General features: G+C 45.1%; 1 protein-coding gene across 4 annotated transcripts in view; it reads right to left on the bottom strand.

The window, feature by feature from the left end:
* Window positions 1-17,929, bottom strand: part of LOC137340189 (WAS/WASL-interacting protein family member 3-like) — a 93,651-nt gene that overhangs the window by 8,882 nt on the left and 66,840 nt on the right. For all 4 annotated transcript variants that reach the window (XM_068002593.1, XM_068002602.1, XM_068002584.1 and 1 more), the window contains 5 exons: window positions 12,953-13,085; window positions 12,317-12,436; window positions 9,203-10,144; window positions 8,385-8,579; window positions 879-980 (listed from right to left, as the gene is read on the bottom strand). In XM_068002593.1, coding sequence (XP_067858694.1) covers window positions 879-980; window positions 8,385-8,579; window positions 9,203-10,144; window positions 12,317-12,436; window positions 12,953-13,085 — 1,492 coding nt within the window. The remainder of the gene's footprint in view (window positions 1-878; window positions 981-8,384; window positions 8,580-9,202; window positions 10,145-12,316; window positions 12,437-12,952; window positions 13,086-17,929) is intronic.

Raw genomic sequence — 17,929 nt, 5'->3', positions numbered from 1 at the left:
TTTCTGGTCTTATTAGGCACTACAGAAGCACCTCTAATTCTCAACTTTATGTTTCTAGTTAATCAATAATTCTATAAATCTCCAGCACCTTTGGTGCTGATACAATACAATCTTCCCCACCAAAGCAACATGTGGAGTATTTGCTGTGTTGGTAGTGACACAATCTGCTCAGTGGCTGGTTATATCCGATCTGATGAATTGAATTGGCTGCAGTATAAGCAGTCATTGTATAGCCATCTTCTTAAATCTTACAAAGTACTCAGTTTTACCACCATTAAATTTAGAAAAGAGCTGACTGTAGAAAGTTGCATGGCAGTCAGGAGCCAGTGAATGCAGCTCCATGCATGGGTTTGAGTATTACTGCGCAAAACTGTGCTTTCCCAAACACAAGTGCAGTACAAGCAGGCAGTACAAGCATGACTGTCTACAAACAACACTCTCAGAAACACGCCTAATATTACGCCACATGGTGCAGTATAATAGGAGTGTTAATCTCTTAATTTTACACTGTCTCTCTTCACTGTACATCCTTTTTTTGCCTCTTCAGTTTCCAGTATTAGCGCTTCTCTGGTCTCAAATCTATTTACTAAATTAAGTATCACAATAAAAAGTTTCTGGAACATACAGTGTAGAAAAAAATTCACACTATATTTTAAAAAAAGAGGCATGCACAGAAAAACATAAGGGGTAATTTTAACCTAACCCGCCCAATGGGAAACTGATGCAATCAAATCGGCTGACATTTTACACCCCGTCCATTTTACTTTCCATTGAAGTCATCTTATCATGTCAAATTCCCACCAAGGGGTTTGGTTAAAATTACCCTCCATAGACACAAGTACTTAGAGTAATGTTGAATTGACAGCTGATGGGCTCACCTCTGGGCTGCTTACTGGGATATGTCCTGGGAAATGATTGGTATTCATCTGGAGGTGGAAGGTCTTCAACTGAATGAAAATTATACTTCGACTCAAAGTCATCTGTTGAATGCAAACAATTAGACATTAGACACTAAATAAGAAACAATCTAACTCATTTATTTTCAGTTTATCCTAAGTGAATTTTTCAGATGCAGTATCTACTAGAAGATAGTTCATGTTAACATGAAACATATATGGTACTAATAAAGATATCAGGCTAGAATTTCCGCTGCGGTTTTCCCAATCACCTGCTGTAACTTCGGCGGGAGATCTGCCGAAAACTCTGGAGAAGTTACAGCAGACATTCGGGAAAACCCCCGTGGAAAATCAACCCTATTTTATTTATTTAGTTGTGTCAATTCACACAATCACTCAATATTCTTTATTTTCATAAAATGTTAAAGGCCACAAGTGTGGCCTAAAGCCTTAAGTAAAATATATGCTGGAATCCCAGCTTTGAATTTTCTAGCAGCAGGTCCCATTTTCATATTTTATAATTTTCTATTTTTTAGTAAACATTACAGTTAGCTGACGTGCAACAACAACTGTACTCTGGGAGAGCTAAGCACTTTCGTGCATAAAGTGGAACCGATGTTTTCATGATGGACACGGAGGGTGAGGAAGAAATAAATCTTTTAGAAATTGTCAAATTGTCCGATTTTGCCATAAATTCTAAAATTTTTCAATAAATTCTAAAACTTGTTGCTTTTGTGCCATTTAGAAAATGTAATTGGCAAGAAATTCATATTAGACACAAGCCTGGATTTTCCAATATTACCACAGTTTGCACCAGAATGGTTACTGGCTGCTTTTAGACGGACTCTAACAGAAGTATACTGTTTGCATTCAATTTTCTGAAGTCAGCTGAATAGCATAGTTTCAGGTGTAAATTCAGAGAGGTGTAGGTAGCTAACTAGTGGTGGTAGTATAAAATTGCTTGTGAGTGAAATTTAAAAAGGATGGTACAATTAATGGGGTGTGAATCACTGACTGACAAAAATTCTGAAAGTCCTTGGAAAACCACAAAAGACTGAAGGCGTCGGGGACTAAGTAGTGACAGGCAAAAGAAACCCAAAGTTCAGGCATGAGTCTGCAGGAAAGTGACAGAGCAGCCCAGCACCCAACCTGCTATTTGATGGCTGCTTTAAATGACGGTGGTGTGGTATGATGTAGTTGAGTGGATGGTACTCCTCTGTTCCACTCAAAAGCACCAACCCCATAGATCAAAATTGCAGCACGCTTGCAAAGAGATGAAGCCAAGTTTCAGGCCATGCCTCACCATTATCGTCACTGGATGGGAAGATAGGAACAGAAGTAGGCCATTCAGCCCATCAAACCTCTTCCGTCATTCAGATCGTGGCTGATCTGTATTTTAATTCCATCTACCCACCCGATGTAATAAAAATAATCAATATCAGTTTTGAAGTTTTCAATTGACCTAGCCTCAACAATTTTGTGGGGGAGAGTTCCAGATTTCCATTACCCTTTGTGTGAAGAAGTGTTTCCTGACATCACCCCTGAGTGACCTAGCACTAATTTTAAGGTTATACCCCCCCCCCTTGTTCTGGACTACCCCCACCAGAGAAAATGGTTTCCATCTACCCTATCAACTCCTATAATCATCTTACTGGATGTAACAGTCCTATGCTGCACGATAGCTGTAGATATCCTTGCAGCAGATAGCACAGCTCTGCATCTGCCTCTCTACTGACCCAAATCATGAAAGGACTCTTCCTCAAAGATCATTGTCTGCAGGTGTGGCAAGCCCTGTAGATATGGTTGGTGGCACCTTGCCAGGTGCACAAAGATTTACTTGGCTATTGTTCACTCTGGCATACCTTCATTCATCATGCAGTGCCACTGAAAGCATGACATGCAATGATTGGGATATTTCCCAGGAAGCATCCAACACTATGGTTAGCCAGGCATTCAAGTATCTAAGTGCTGCTATTGAGTCTGCCGTCCCAGTTTCATTTGGGAAGGAGAGCCTCTATTGGCATTAATTGTCTGCTAAATGAGATTTAGCCACCTTTGTCTTACATCAATTAACACAAAAGCTCTTGAGAACCTAGTTGCCAAAAGGAAAAAGAAAAATAGTTAAGACATTGTCAGCTTGGTTTGGAGGTAGCAATCTCACCTCTCAATCAAAATAAAGGAGGACCCGAGAGCGGGAGAGCTGAGCTATGCGAGATCGGAGGGAGGCGGATAAAGGAGGGCCCGAGAGCGGGAGAGCTGAGCTAAGCAAGTTCGAAGGTGGACAAAGGAGGGCCCGAGAGCGGGAGAGCTGAGCTAAGCGAGATCGGAGGCAGATAAAGGAGGGCCCGAGAGCGGGAGGTGCTAAACTGAGACCAGCGGTGGAGTTCCAGAGGTGACATCACCAGTGAAAATGTGCGCGGTGCAGGGGAGGCTGCTGATTGTTAAGTAGGTTCAGGTGAGTATTTCTACTAATCTACAGTGCAGCAACTAAAGTAAAAAGAAAGGTAAGGTCTGCAGGTCTTAGAGCAAGTAGCGTTTTTTAGTGAATCAAGGTCCCGAGTGTAGTTAACATTCTCTAAATTAAGAGTAATATAAAGGAGTAAACTCCTCAAAGGGTGTAACTAACGAGCTTAATCTAAGGGAAGTCATGGCAGCAGAGCTCGCACCTGTGATATGCTCCTCCTGCGCTATGTGGGAAGTCATGGACACTACTGGTGTCCCTGGCGACTACGTGTGCAGGAAGTGTGTCCAGCTGCAGCTACTGACTAACCACATTTCGTGGCTGGGGCTGCGGGTGGATTCACTGTGGAGCATCCACGATGCTGAGATTATCATGGATAGCACGTTCAGTGAGGTGGTCACACTGTAGGTAAAGATTACGCAGGAAGAAAAGAAATGGGTGGCCGCGAGGCAGAGTAAAAGGACTTGGCAGGTAGAGCAGGAGACCCCTGGGGCCATCTCCCTCTCAAACAGATATACTGTTTTGGATACTGTTGGGGGAGATGGCTTATCAGGGGAAAGCAGCAAGAGCCAAGTTCGTGGCACCACGGGTGGCTCTGCTGCACAGGAGGGGAGGAATAAGAGTGGCAGGGCTATAGTGATAGGGGATTCAATTGTAAGGGGAACAGATAGGCGTTTCTGCGGCCGCAAACGTGACTCCAGGATGGTATGTGGCCTCTCTGGTGCTAGGGTCAAGGATGTCACAGAGCGGCTGCAGGGCATTCTGGAGGGGGAGGGTGAACAGGCAGTAGTCGTGGTCCATATCGGTACCAACGACATAGGTTAAAAAAAGGGATGAGGTGCTGCAAGGTGAATTTAAGGAGTTAGGAGATAAATTAAAAAGCAGGACCTCAAAGGTAGTGATCTCAGGATTACTACCAGTGCCACGTGCTAGTGAGTATAAGAACAGGAGAATAGACCAGATGAATGCGTGGCTGCAGGGATGGTGTAGGAGGGAGGGATTTAGATTCCTGGGACATTGGGACTGGTTCTGGGGAAGGTGGGACCTGTACAAGCGGGACGGGTTACACCCGAGCAGGACCGGGACCGATGTCCTCGCGGGGGTGTTTGCTAGTGCTGTTGGGGAAGGTTTAAACTAGAATGGCAGGGGGATGGGAACCTGAGCAGGGAGACAGAGAAGGGGGAAACAAGGATAGAAACAAAAGACAGAAAGGGAAGAAGCAATAGTGGAAGGCAGAGAAAACAAAGGGCGAAAAACAAATAGGGCCATAGTGCAAAATAATACTAAGATGACCAGCAATCTTAAAAAGACAAGTCTAAAGGCATTGTGTCTTAATGCGCAGAGCATTCGCAATAAGCTAGATGAATTAACAGCGCAGATAGATATTCACGGTTATGATATAGTTGCGATTATGGAGACGTGGCTGCAGGGTGACCAAGGATGGGAACTGAACATCCAGGAGTATTCAATATTTAGGAAGGACAGGCAAAAAGGGAAAGGAGGTGGGGTAGCGTTGTTAGTAAAGGAGGAAATCAATGCAATAGTGAGGAAGGATATTGGCTCGGAAAATCACGATGTGGAATCTGTATGGATGGAGCCAAGAAACACCAAGGGGCAGTAAACGGTGGTGGGGGTTGTCTATAGGCCCCCAAACAATAGTGGAGATGTAGGGGAGGGCATTAAACAGGAAATTAGAGATGCATACAAGAAGGGTACAACTATAATCATGGGTGACTTTAATCTACATACAGATTGGTCAAACCAAATTAGCAATAATACTATGGGGGAGGCATTCCTGGAGTGTGTACGTGATGGTTTTCTAGACCTATACGTTGAGGAACCAACTAGAGAACAGGCGATCCAAGACTGGGTATTATGCAATGAGAAAGGATTAATTAACAATCTTGTGTGGGGTCCCTTAGGGAAGAGCGACCATAACATGACAGAATTCCTCATTAAGATGGAGAGTGAAGTAGTTGAATCCGAAACTATGGTCCAGAATCTAAATAAAGGAAATTACGAAAGTATGAGGTGCGAGTTGGCTATGACAGATTGGGGAACTTTACTAAAATGGATGACGGTGGATAGGCAATGGCTAATATTTAAAGAACATGTGCAGGAATTACAACAATTATTCATTCCTGTCTGGCGCAAAAATAAAACGGGAAAGGTGGCTCAACCGTGGCTTACAAAAGAAATTAGGGATAATATTAGATCCAGAGAGGAGACATAAAATTGCCAGAAAAAGCGGCAAGCCTGAGGATTGGGAGCAGATTAGAATTCAGCAAAGGAGGACAAAAAGATTGATTAAGAGGGGAAAAATAGAGTATGAGAGTAAACTCACAGGGAACAAAAAAAATTAAAAGTAAAAGCTTCTATAAATATGTCAAGAGAAAAAGATTAGTGAAGACAAATGTAGGTCCCTTACAGTCAAAAATGGGGAAAATTATAATGGGGAACAAAGAAATGGCAGAACAATTAAACACATACTTTGGTTCCATCTTCACAAAGGAGGATACAAATAACCTCCCAGAAATGTTAGGGAACCAAGGGTCTAGTGTAAGGGAGGAACTTAAGGAAACCAGTATTAGTAAAAAAAAGTGCTAGGGAAATTAATGGGGCTAAAGACTGACAAATCCCCAGGGCCTGATAATCTACATCCCAGAGTACTGAAAGAAGTGGCCCTGGAAATAATGGATGCATTGGTGGTCATCTTCCAAAATTCTATAGACTCTGGAACAATTCCTACAGATTGGAGGGTGGCAAATGTAACTCCACTATTTAAAAAAGGAGGGAGAGAAAAAACAGGGAATTACAGACCAGTTAGCCTAACATCAGTAGTGGGGAAAATGCTAGAGTCTATTATAAAAGATGTGATATAACAGAACACTTGGAAGACATTAACGGGATTGGACAAAGTCAGCATGGGTTTATGAAAGGGAAATCATGCTTAACAGATCTACTAGAGTTTTTTGAGGAGGTAACTAGTAGAATAGATTGGGGAGAACCAGTGGATGTGGTGTACTTGGATTTTCAGAAGGCTTTTGATAAGGCCCCACACAAGAGGTTAGTGCGCAAAATTAAAGCACATGGGATTGGGGGGAATATACTGGCATGGATTGAGAATTGGTTAACAGACAGGAAACAGAGAGTAGGAATAAACGGGTCTTTTTCCGGGTGGCAGGCAGTGGGGTAGCGCAGGGATCAGTGCTTAGGCCCCAGCTATTCACAATATATATATCAATGATTTGGATGAGGGAACTAAATGTAACATTTCCAAGTTTGCAGACGACACAAAGCTGGGGTGGAATGTGAGCTGTTAGGAGGATGCAAAGAGGCTCCAATGTGATTTAGACAAGTTGGGTGAGTGGGCAAGAACATGGCAGATGCAGCATAACGTGGATAAATGTAAGGTTATCCACTTTGGTTGTAAAAACAGAAAGGCAGATTATTATCTGAATGGTCATAGATTGGGAAAAGGAGATGTGCAACGAGACCTGGGTGTCCTTGTACACCAGTCGCTGTAAGCGAGCATTCAGGTGCAGCAAGCAGTTAGGAAGGCGAATGGTATGTTGGCCTTCATTGTAAGAGAATTTGATATAGGAGCAAGGATGTATTACTGCAGTTGTATGGGGCCTTGGTGAGACCACATCTGGAGTATTGTGTGCAGTTTTGGTTTCCTTATCTGAGGAAGGATATCCATTGAAAAAGCGCCTACTTATCGGCCCAGCTGGAAAGTAACTAATTATACCACCAAACAGGTGTGCTTAAAAATACCAGGTCTAAACTAAATCTTAATGACTGCCAAACAACTAAAAATTAATGTTTAAAAATGTGGATGTTTACTGATGTTGGTTGAGGGATAAATATTGGCCAGGATACCGATGAGAACTCCCCTGCTCTTCTTTGAAATAGTGCCATGGGATCTTTTATATCCACCTGACAGGGCAGATGGGGCCTCAGTTTAACGTGTCGTCCAAAAAATGACACCTCCAACAATGTAGCACTCCCTCAGTACTGCACTGAAGTGTCAGCCTGGATTATGTGTGTAAGTCTCTGGAGTGGGACTTGAACCTACAACATCCTGACCCAGAGGCGAGTATGCTACCACTGAGCCAAGGCCGTGTTTCCCTACATTGCAACAGTGACTGCACTTCAAAAGCACTTAATTGGCCATAAAGCACTTTGGGACATCCTGAGGTCGAGAATGGCACTGTAAAAATCCTAGTTCTTTCTTTTCTTTCTCACCTGTTTGAGAGAGGCGCTTGCACCGCTGCAATTCCCATCCACTGGCAAATGTACCATGACACAAAATGGGTAGAGTTCTGACGGGCTGGATCGCAGGCCCCCAATTGGATAGATTGTGGTGGAAAATCAAGGCTACAGTGTCATGTAAATAAGTATAACTTTTCTGCCAATATTACACAAATGACATTTCACTACTTTCTTCCTCCTTTTCCCACCCCCTCTTCTCCCCAAACTGTAAGCAAGGTGCCACTGAGGAACTAGAAGCAAATATTTAGGCTACTAGAGGGCAGGAAGGTAAGCCTGATCCCAGTCACTGGAGATTAAATACAGTATTAGATGCAAACAGCTGTGTAGGCTCTTCAGGTGGTTTCATTAATAATATGTGATGGTTGCTGATGGTGGGGCCAATTTTTGGGTGGCTGGGTAGTTTACTACAGTACTCGATTACCATCAGACAGTGTCATCATTTCCAACATACCATTTCTCACTGTGTGTTCACAGGATTTAATGGTCTTGTAGCCATTTTATATAAATTGAGAGGATGAAAGTAATTACTACCAACTGCTAATTTTCAGTATTAATTCACAGAGTAGCATAAGCAATTTTGAAGTTTTCTGACTACACAAAACATTTTGTCTGGTAGAATATGGCCTGGAATATAGCTGGAGTTTTGCCTCTAGTTTTTACATTGGTAAGCAAAAAGTAAGAATTCTGGTTTGAGGCTCCTTTGAATTATGACATTTTTCACTGCTTAAAGACAAAATATTTTCTATAATTACCATAAACCGATGGCTGTGCAATAGAAAGTCCTTGTCGATTTTTAAGTGGCAGAGGTGGTGGGGGAGGAGGTTGAACAGAATACAGAGGTGTCCGAACCGGGCTGGGTGAATGCTGGTTTCTGCTTGTAAGTTCCGTACTGGGTGACCTGAGTGGTGGAAGAGGGGGTGGTGCTAGTTTTCCACCACCATTGTGCACTAGAAAACAGAAAAGTTAAATGTGCAAGATCAATAGAACACTGCAGAATTAATAATAGGCATTACAGTCTATAGGTACTTTGATAGCATGCCTGCACAGACAGAGAAATGGTTTTAGTCATGGGATAAATGAGATAAGTTACCTCTGGAAAAGCTGAAAATTACATAAAGTGAACATGCCTGGCTACTCAGTGGAAGAGTACAAATAAACATTCTGGCTGGTGAAGTAGGTGCCGAACTGCTGAAAATACCCTCAGTTTATGAAATATTTCATAAACTGAGCTCAGAACATATCCAGCCCAAGTGCAACGCACAAGACTCATGCGACATCAGCACTGACAGTCTGTTGTGAAGCTTTCTCATCTTCAGCTGGATTTATTTGAAATTTATTGACTTCATGACTCTTCCCAACCCCACATTTTTTAAAACTACCCTTTTATATGCCTAAAGTAGCATGAATCAATATTTCCTGTTATGTTAACTGCTGTACTTAATCCGTTAGGGAAATTTCATCTTAATTGTTTTTTTAATTAACTCAATCTACTACAGCTACAATTCACTGTGACAGACAATGCCACACTACTAATAGAACCACTGTTGCTGTATAATCTATTATTTCTTACCTCCAGCTCTAGCTGGGCCTTCCCTTGTAGGCAGTTGGGTTGTGTATGACATTTGACCAGAAGATGAACTTGAGATAGGGTGACCATAGGCAGAGAAGGGTGGTGGTGGTGGTGGTGTTGGGGGTGGAGGAGGAGGAGGAGGAGACACTGAAGACATACTTGGCCTGTTGGAAAAGCTCGGTAACTTTGGAGGTAAGGGAGGAGGAACTTCAACATTGTTCAATAAAAGAGGAGGAGGAGGAGGTAGAGGACTATGAGCTTTTCTGTAAGGAGTACTAGAAGGAGCTGGAGGTAGTGGAGGGGGAGGGGGAGGGAGAGGTGGAAGAGGAATATCTGTACCGTCTTCAATATAAAGCAATGAAGGTGGAGGTGGGGCAGGGAACAAAAAATCTGAAGTTTGGTTTTGGAAATTATGGGAAGGTGGAGGAGGAGGTGGAGGAGGTGAAGGTGGTGGTTGTGTGTATTGAAATTTAAATGGTTTAGCAATTTGAAGTGGAGGAGGAGGGGGAGGAAGAGAAGGTGCGGCTGGAGGAGGAGGGGGAGGAAGAGAAGGTGCGGCTGGAGGAGGAGGGGGAGGAAGAGAAGGTGCGGCTGGAGGAGGAGGGGGAGGAAGAGAAGGTGCGGCTGGAGGAGGAGGGGGAGGAAGATAAAGTGTGGCTGGAGGAGGAGGGGATTGTGTTGTTGCTACTGATTTTGTAGGTTTATTATTGAAAGAGGGAGGGGATTTACCCTGATCTGAAGGAAGAGTGAGTGGAAGGGGAGGAGGTGTAGGGACAGACATGTTAACACGCCCTTGAATTGCTCTTTGCACTTTAGATAAATCAAAGGGTTCTGGACGATCAGGTGGGTTGGATGTACTTCTGGCACTGTCATTCTGGACAGGGTATCTTGATGTTTGCATTTTCATACCAAAAGGCTGAAGAGCTGGTTTGGAACCTCTGTCTGAAATTAACAAACACCGCTATGATTAAAAAAAAATCAATTTTTTATTAACTGTAAAACCTATTGTACTGCAATGCAAAATTATCTTTTCTATGAATTTAATTCATCAAAGACTCAATGGAAGACAAGGTGAAAAATACAATGGGGTAAGTCCGATTTATCACGGTGTGCAATAACAATGTAAATGAGTTTGTGGAGATGTTCTCTGTTTCGTATTTCTAGTGAAATCATGAGCAGATCCCAAAAAATGTATACACAATTTCACTAGAGATCCCTAAGGGAGGAAATCTTCATGGACGCATTTACGATGTCACTACACATAGCAACTAAAGGAATTCTTACCTCAATATAGTAATAGCACTGCGATTTCAATGTACAGCTTACTTTGCTGTATGTCGCTAAGTGCGGTAATAAGGATTTAAAACTTTATGGCTGGAATTTTATCATTTTTGTTAAGGCAATAAAGGGATAATTCTCTGACTTCCATGCTGCTGCTGCTGATTCTCGTGCACCAGCATATCGGAAATTCAAGTGCGCATGGCTTACGAATTTCTGATCATTCAAATTAACCGTTAAAAAAAAGCAAGGTTTTATAAAAACTACCCATAATGCATCAGGCAATCAGAATTTTCTTTATTTTTAAAGTACCAATCTATTCTCTCCCCTCCTCTATCAGTATGTAGAATAGGCTACTCTGGGGCAGGCTGGGGGAGGATGGAAAGCAGGTGGATCGGTCACAGGCATTTGAGGCATAAACCAAGTCTGGAGGGAGTGCATCACATGAAACCTGCAGGCCAAACTCCTGTTGGAGATGGATGGACAAGTCATCCACCTGCTCCCCGCATGACTAGACAAACTTTGGGGGTTGTGTGGGGGCATTCTGAGAAATTATAGCAAGCACACCCTTCAATAGGCCAGTCGAACTCACCCCTGCTGATAGCAAGCATAGGTTCCGTGCTGAGCCTTAAGAAGGCCCTAAACTTCAATAGCAGGAAAGGTATTCAATCTCAGAGGCGATCAATAACCCAATAATGGACAATTTTATTCCCTTGCAAGGAATAAATAATTTCCAAGAGTCTAATCTTTACCCGCCAAGGGCCTGTAGCTCTCTCCATCGGATCTAATCGGGGCGCGTGCCTGTGTTGCACCTCTATAGGCGGGGCTGCCTGCCCCGACTATTAAAATGGCCTCGTCTCCATCATTTGGAATGAGGTCAATGATTTGCACGTCCAATAGCAGAGCAGGGTCCCTGAAATTTTGGGGCCTCTGTCACTAAAGGGTGTGTTGGTCATTGGCTTGACTATATTATGTAAAGTACCACTAACAGGAATCTGATTTTTTTTTGGTTGAACCAGCAAAACAGCTGTTTTTGTTAACTTGGGAATTCTACTTTTTTCAGTGCTGCTGGAATGTCCCAGTTGTAATGGGCCAGTTAATAGGTATGATGGCATCACTCAAGATGTGCCTCATTTAAAAAAATGTTTGGCCATGAACTACCTAACAGTACAGGAATCTACCTGAAACAGGCATTTGCAGGTTTTAAAATTGATACTAAATGAGTGGAATGGCCACGGAGTCTCTAGCAACATGTATGATTGTCCATCCTTGACACTCTAAGCAGAACAGAACATGAAGTTGGTGATATAGAGACATTCTAGATATGCAAAAAAAATTACTCTTTATATACTGACAACGCAATATTTTCAATCACCTTATTTTTGTGCTGAGCAACAAAGATCGCTTATAATATTAGCCCTTAGCCAATGGAGAATTTATTTTATTTTTCCAGAGGGATACTATAACTTTGCTGTCATTTCCTGTGTCACTCAGGTGGGCTCCTCAATGGAAAAAGGAATACCACTGGGAGCCTGCCTAAAATGTGGTAATGATCCTGATCCCAGAAATTTGGCCCAGGTCAGGAGTGGGCCACTAGTGCAGGTGGAACTCCCACCCTGCCGAAGAAGCACCGCCAAAACCAAAAATCCTAGTAGGCCATCCTTTGAATCCTAATATTAATCTCTTGCAATTATTCCTAGTTATCTATTATTAGGGCTAGTTGTGCTCAAACTTTCAAATTACTTTGATGTGCTCACGGCAGACGAGTCTCCACGCCAGGAAAACGATTTCATAAAATTACCCCAAACATGTCTTTAAGTTATCCTACAGGACTACCTGAAGTATCTCTCTGTCCTGTAGGTCTGAGAACAGGAAATCCTCCCTGAAACAAGCCACCCATGGCAGCTGGCGCTGCTCCTCCGCCCACAGCTCCTGTACCATTTCCACTCTTAGGTTCTGCAGACAAATAAAAATAAATGTATAAAATACAGTTAAGAACTTATTCTATAGGAGATACAACTATCAAAACTTCCTTTAAGATAGTTGCAATAGAAACAATAATTTACAGCAATACATTCTTGAAACTTAGGGAGTACGGTGTATTATAGAAGCAACTTTCCCAAATTTTCACAATTTTCTGTTTGTTATTTTAAATAGTCTGAAAGTTGCATGTAGCGTGTACTGGAATTTCTGACATACATTCTTGGTGGGAGAGGCTCTTGTCTGGGAGCATAAGCCAACAAAATTACTACTTACATACAACTTAAAATGACTGATTCATTATTACCCGCTAACAAGGTGTACCGCTATGAATTTACAAACTAAAATAATCGAGCAATTTATGTAAAATATTACAATCTTTGCATTGCACCCGTCATCACATATATCCAAAGTCCCTTCATCACATTCCTTTAAGAGTAAGAAAACTGAGTTGTGTATGACGACTGTGTAGATCCAGAGTGAAGCACTTACTGTCAAGGATCGGGCCACTTCTGTCATTGATCTGAGTCACCTTTTTCAACCGTATTCCTTTGTGGATATCTCCTAACAATGCATCCCGTCCTTTTTGTACATCCTTGTTTTGTTTGGGAAGCTCTGCATGCGCCTGTAGGAAATATATTACCCATTATGATTCTTCTAGGAGTTCACATTAAAACTTTGGATACTTTAAGATTCAGAAAGATACAAGAAAAGCAGCTAAGTCTTTTGAATTTTAAATTGCATTGAAATATTGATTAAACCAGAACTACAGAGCATTAGAATGTTCGCTCATAGATAAATTGGCTTCTCACAAGGAACTTAATGTATCTGGTAACAGTTGTCACTTCACCAGAGTTGACTTTAGGCATCTACAAAACCACAGCTGTGAGAGGCCTCCACTACATGGGGAACCCTGGGCCTGCCAGTAAGTGCCTTTCCTGGAGATGGACGTACATCTCAGTTACTTATCGGCTTGTAATTATTCCCACATTCTTTTACTGATGTGCCAGATAATCTGGAAACATGCGAGTCAAATTACAATAACTTTCTGTGCCCACGCTCAATATCGTCTGGTGTCAATTAACTTCTCTTCTGACCAATATATTAGAATTGGACCAGAATGGGGGGAAACAGGTGGGAGGGGATTTTAACTGGCAGCTGGTTTCGGGTGGCTGGGGTGGTAGAATGACATTGTCAATTTGAAGCCCAAGCTATTTTAACTTCTGGGCTTCATTTGCATTTCATTGACGGGCTGCCCACCAGATTGTGTCAAGAATGGGCAGCCTGTCCACTTTCCAGTGGGATTTCCAATGCGACTCCAGCAGCCTATTTAAAGCGTGAATGAACCTCGTAAAGGGAGGATGCATTCACTTCTGACAGATTGGTTTGTGAACAAAGAAATGAATCGTAAGCCTGCCCCAAGTTCTCTGACACCTCCATGGAGGTCTTAGTGGAAGACGTAAGGGCAAGGAGGGACACTGTGTTTTCCATGACAAGACAGACTTACACCACACCTGGTGGCAGAGTCAGTCAGTTCCAGGAGCAACACCTCCAGAATATGGGATTCAATGTAGGAAATGCTTCAACTACCTGGCAAAAGCAGCATGAGTGAGTTTATTTCTCCATCTCTGTCAATAATACCTAGTGTAAGAATTCTGGGAATTCCACCTTTTCCCTGAGTATGGAAAACTTTGGCCATTGACTAAAATCCTAAGATGGAAGGATAAGTGAGAGGTCACCAGACGAATCAACAACACACACAGTGGAATGTGGGAGAATTACTGCTTCAGCCATGTCTCTGTTTTAATGCAAAACCTACAGCAGGTGGTCAACGATCAGAAAGACAGTAGGCCATTGAAAGAGGCAACTGCTCCAGACTTGGCGGGGCCATGTCTTTGTTTTAAAGAAAACTGATCAACACCTAGGACATTGGATACAAAAGGAGCCTTGTGTGGCAAGTGCTACAAATCGGAATTAACAATGTCCCATTGAGAAAAGCAATTGCAACATGATGAGAGACCATCAAAAGCCATCAAGGATTCTTAAGGACTTTGTAACTGTTTAAACAGACATGAAGTGCCTCATTTAAGTGACAAAGACCATTGTAAGAGAGGGGTATATAAGTGGAAACTCGAAACCCCTCTCTCTCTTGTGTTTTCTCCTCTTGTTCTGCCTGTCTCTTGGTTTGTTCTCTTGCTTTTGCTCTTGTTCTGCCTGTCTCTTGTTTTGCAGTCTTGCTTGTGTTTTGTTCTGCTCCTCTTGTTTTTTTCACCTGAACTCTCCAGGGAGGAGAGCAGCTTCCAGTAAACCCTAAGTGAGAGAACCGGTCAGCCAGACTTGCAAGTGCAAAGGATTGGTGAGCCTCGACCATACGTGTGTGTGTGTGTGTGTGTGTGTGATAGGTGTCTCCAGGGTCCCCTCCAACCTCTTAGTTTAGCGGGATAAAGTACTGTAGTGGGTGTGTGTAACTCAATGTACTGTGCAGGACCGTTTGTATCGTTATTTTCTTCATGTTGACGGTATAATAAAACCAACATTCCAATTCAATTCAAACACCGAGTTTGTGTGTTATCTGTGCTATTCGACTGCGTGATCCATCACTGGATGTGTTAGCGTAAGTCCCGTTTCCTGAACCCCCGATCCGTGAGGTATAAGTGTTCCTTGGCTAGACCGGGGACCAGATATCTGCACCGATCAATAGGGTGAGAACAACCCCAAAACACCCTACAAGGAAATGGCGAGTCAGGCAGGAGAAACAGGCAGTGTGCCCATTGGATCACTGAGTCATAGCACAGTAGAATTGGAAGGGATGGAAAGGCGGATTAACAGCTATACCTATGTGAAGATTAATGTGGCTAAGCAGTGGGTTCTGAACTTGGTACACTCCAGCTGCCTGCAACAGAGTGCGCTGGTGAGGACGGGGTCCAAAGACCATAAGAAGTCTCAGGAGAAGGCCGTTTGGTTGCTGTGTCTAGTGAAACGAGTCCAGCTGTTAAGAGAGCAGCTGGACCGGCTAGAGCAGGAACTAGAGGCAGCAGATAGGGAAGCAGAAGCAGGGGGTGTAGTGTCGAGCCAGTTGTTAGAAAGGCTCCACTACACAGAGCGTGAGATGAGTAACCAAGTAAAAGCCTCCCGGACCGAGGTAGAATTCCGAAGGGGTGAGCTGACCGAGGCAAGAACCCTGGTTAGGAACAGTCTGGATGAAATACGGGCATTAGAGTATGAGAATGCAGAGCTAGAAGAGCGCCTCAGGGATACGAGGGGCGCATATATGGTGATGAAAGAAACGACCCAGGGAGGGAGACAGATCACAGTCTGTGTCAGGAAAGGATTCAGGAGTTAACCCAAGCTCTGTCCAACGCCAGAGGAATGGTGTGTCTGGTAGCACCGGGGGCAGCCTCGGTGGCCAGGGATGGGAGACGATGGGGAGGTAGCGTAGCGGAACCCGAGGTGAGGGTGGTCGTAGGGTCCCAGGGTGGGACTGATGGGGGGAGCCTACCCCAAAGGATGGAGCTGAGCATCCCCGATGGTCCGACGGGGCCAGGGAGACTCAGGGACATGGGAAGTCCGGAGGGTCCAGGGAGGCCTGAGGATCCCATGGGTGCGGGGAACCTGGAAGGCCCGACGAGGTCCGGGAACCCCGGGTATGCGAGAGACCCCGATGGTCCGGTAAGGCCAGGGAATCTCGGGAACACAGGAAGTCCGGAGGGTCCGGGGAAGCTCGAGGGTCCCATGGGTAGGGGAGGTCTGGAAGATCCGAATTGGTCTGGACGCTCCATTGGGACCAGAGGGAGGCCCCTGGTAGGTCCAATGAGGGCAGGGGAGCTCCCGGGAAAGGGAAGCCTAGAGGGTCCGGTCAGGCCGAGGCGACCCATGTGCCCTCTGCGACAGCAGAAGTTCGGCCCGCCGGCAGTAAACGGGGACCGAGGGCAGTTGCAGAGTGACGACGTGATTCCATTCGACATGCAGCAGTTACAGGCAATGATGGCGGGGAAACCGCACATAACGAGAGAAGGGGATGCCTCCATCCATTTTGCTACAATAGAGCAGGTGGGTGGGCTCCATGGGTGTAATGAGGAGGAGATCAACAAGCTCTTGTTGTTCTCCCTAGATGGGCGTCTGTACGGAAGCCTCCCGTCCGCTGTTAAGCACGGGGGCGGACGTACAGAAGAGCTGAAGGAAGAAATCCTCAGAGCCATGGGTCATCATAAGGATAGTCCATTTGCCCAGGTGGAAAGGACAAAGCAGATAGCGGATGAACCACTGGAAGCCTTCGCGATTCGGTTGTGGCCGGTGTACAGCCGGGCCACGGTAGGAATAGTGGGAGACAGGTTCCAGCTCACAGAGGATGCTAGGAGTCGTTGGCTGCGACTCTTGGTGGCGAATTGCCTACCAAGGGTGCGGCAGCGCATCGACAACCGGTTCGATGGGGAAGACCCCAATCTTACCGAGGAAGTGGTGGTGCGCCGGCTCACAGCGGCGTACCAGAATGACACCGGGGACGAGCCAAAGGGGAAGGGGAAACTCCATGAGGCTCATCACGGGGAGAAAAGGAGAGAATGGCGTCACGAAGGGGGTAGTGGGCCACGATAGAGCATAAAAAGGAGTGGCGCACCGATGGGGGTAGTGGGCCCTCAAATGTAACATGCTTTGGGTGCGGGAAGACGGGCCACTACCGGAGGGACTGCCCTCGGCTGGATCGGCCGGTGCAGAGACCCTACCAGGAGCGCGCACAGGAGGGCGATGCTAAGGAGCTCACCCTGTTGATGCGTGCCGTGAGACAGATCCTGGCGCAGGGGAAGGGGAAGCTGGACGCAGCTGTGCCCAGCACAGCCCCTGTTGCAGCCCCACAGCCTTGACTAGAGAGCGCCTGGCCCATACTCCTGTGTCCATTGCACTATGACGAATGGGGCAGACCCTGCGTGGAGGTGGAGGGGGTCAAGGGGGAGTATCTGATTGACACCGGGGCATCGAGCACGGTGATCAAGGAAGATAACCCGGCCACTTCACCCCTGTCCAGCAGGAAGCCGTTTGACCTAGTGGGCTTCACAGGAGACGAGCAGGCGGGCACAATTTCCAAGCCACTAGAGGTCCACCTGGGAACCCTTCGCACACGGTGGAAGGTGGTGCTTCTCAGGTGGAAGCAGCCGGGATCCGGTGTCCTTGGGGCCGACTTCATGTTGGCGCACCGAGTGATAGTGGATCTCCGGAACCACTGCTTGTGGGGAGCAGGGGGTTCCGAGAAGACAGAGGAAGTGTTAGTTATCCCAAGGGCTAGGGATAGCGAGGGGAGCTGCTGCACCTTGCGGCAGAAGGGGAATTACGACCTAGGGAATCTGGTCGCAAGCACCCCAGCCCCGTTCCAAGGGATTGTGCAGGCGAACTCGGCAGCGTTCGCCTTGCACAAGTATGATTGTGGCCGAATGATGGGAATGGAGGTCCGGGTCGAGGGGGACCCGATGTCACGGC

Source organism: Heptranchias perlo, chromosome 2 (assembly GCF_035084215.1).
Source record: "Heptranchias perlo isolate sHepPer1 chromosome 2, sHepPer1.hap1, whole genome shotgun sequence".
NCBI classification, from domain to species: Eukaryota; Metazoa; Chordata; class Chondrichthyes; order Hexanchiformes; family Hexanchidae; genus Heptranchias; species Heptranchias perlo.
The sequence above is the reverse complement of the archived record's forward strand: the minus strand, read 5'-3'. Positions and strand labels throughout refer to the sequence as shown.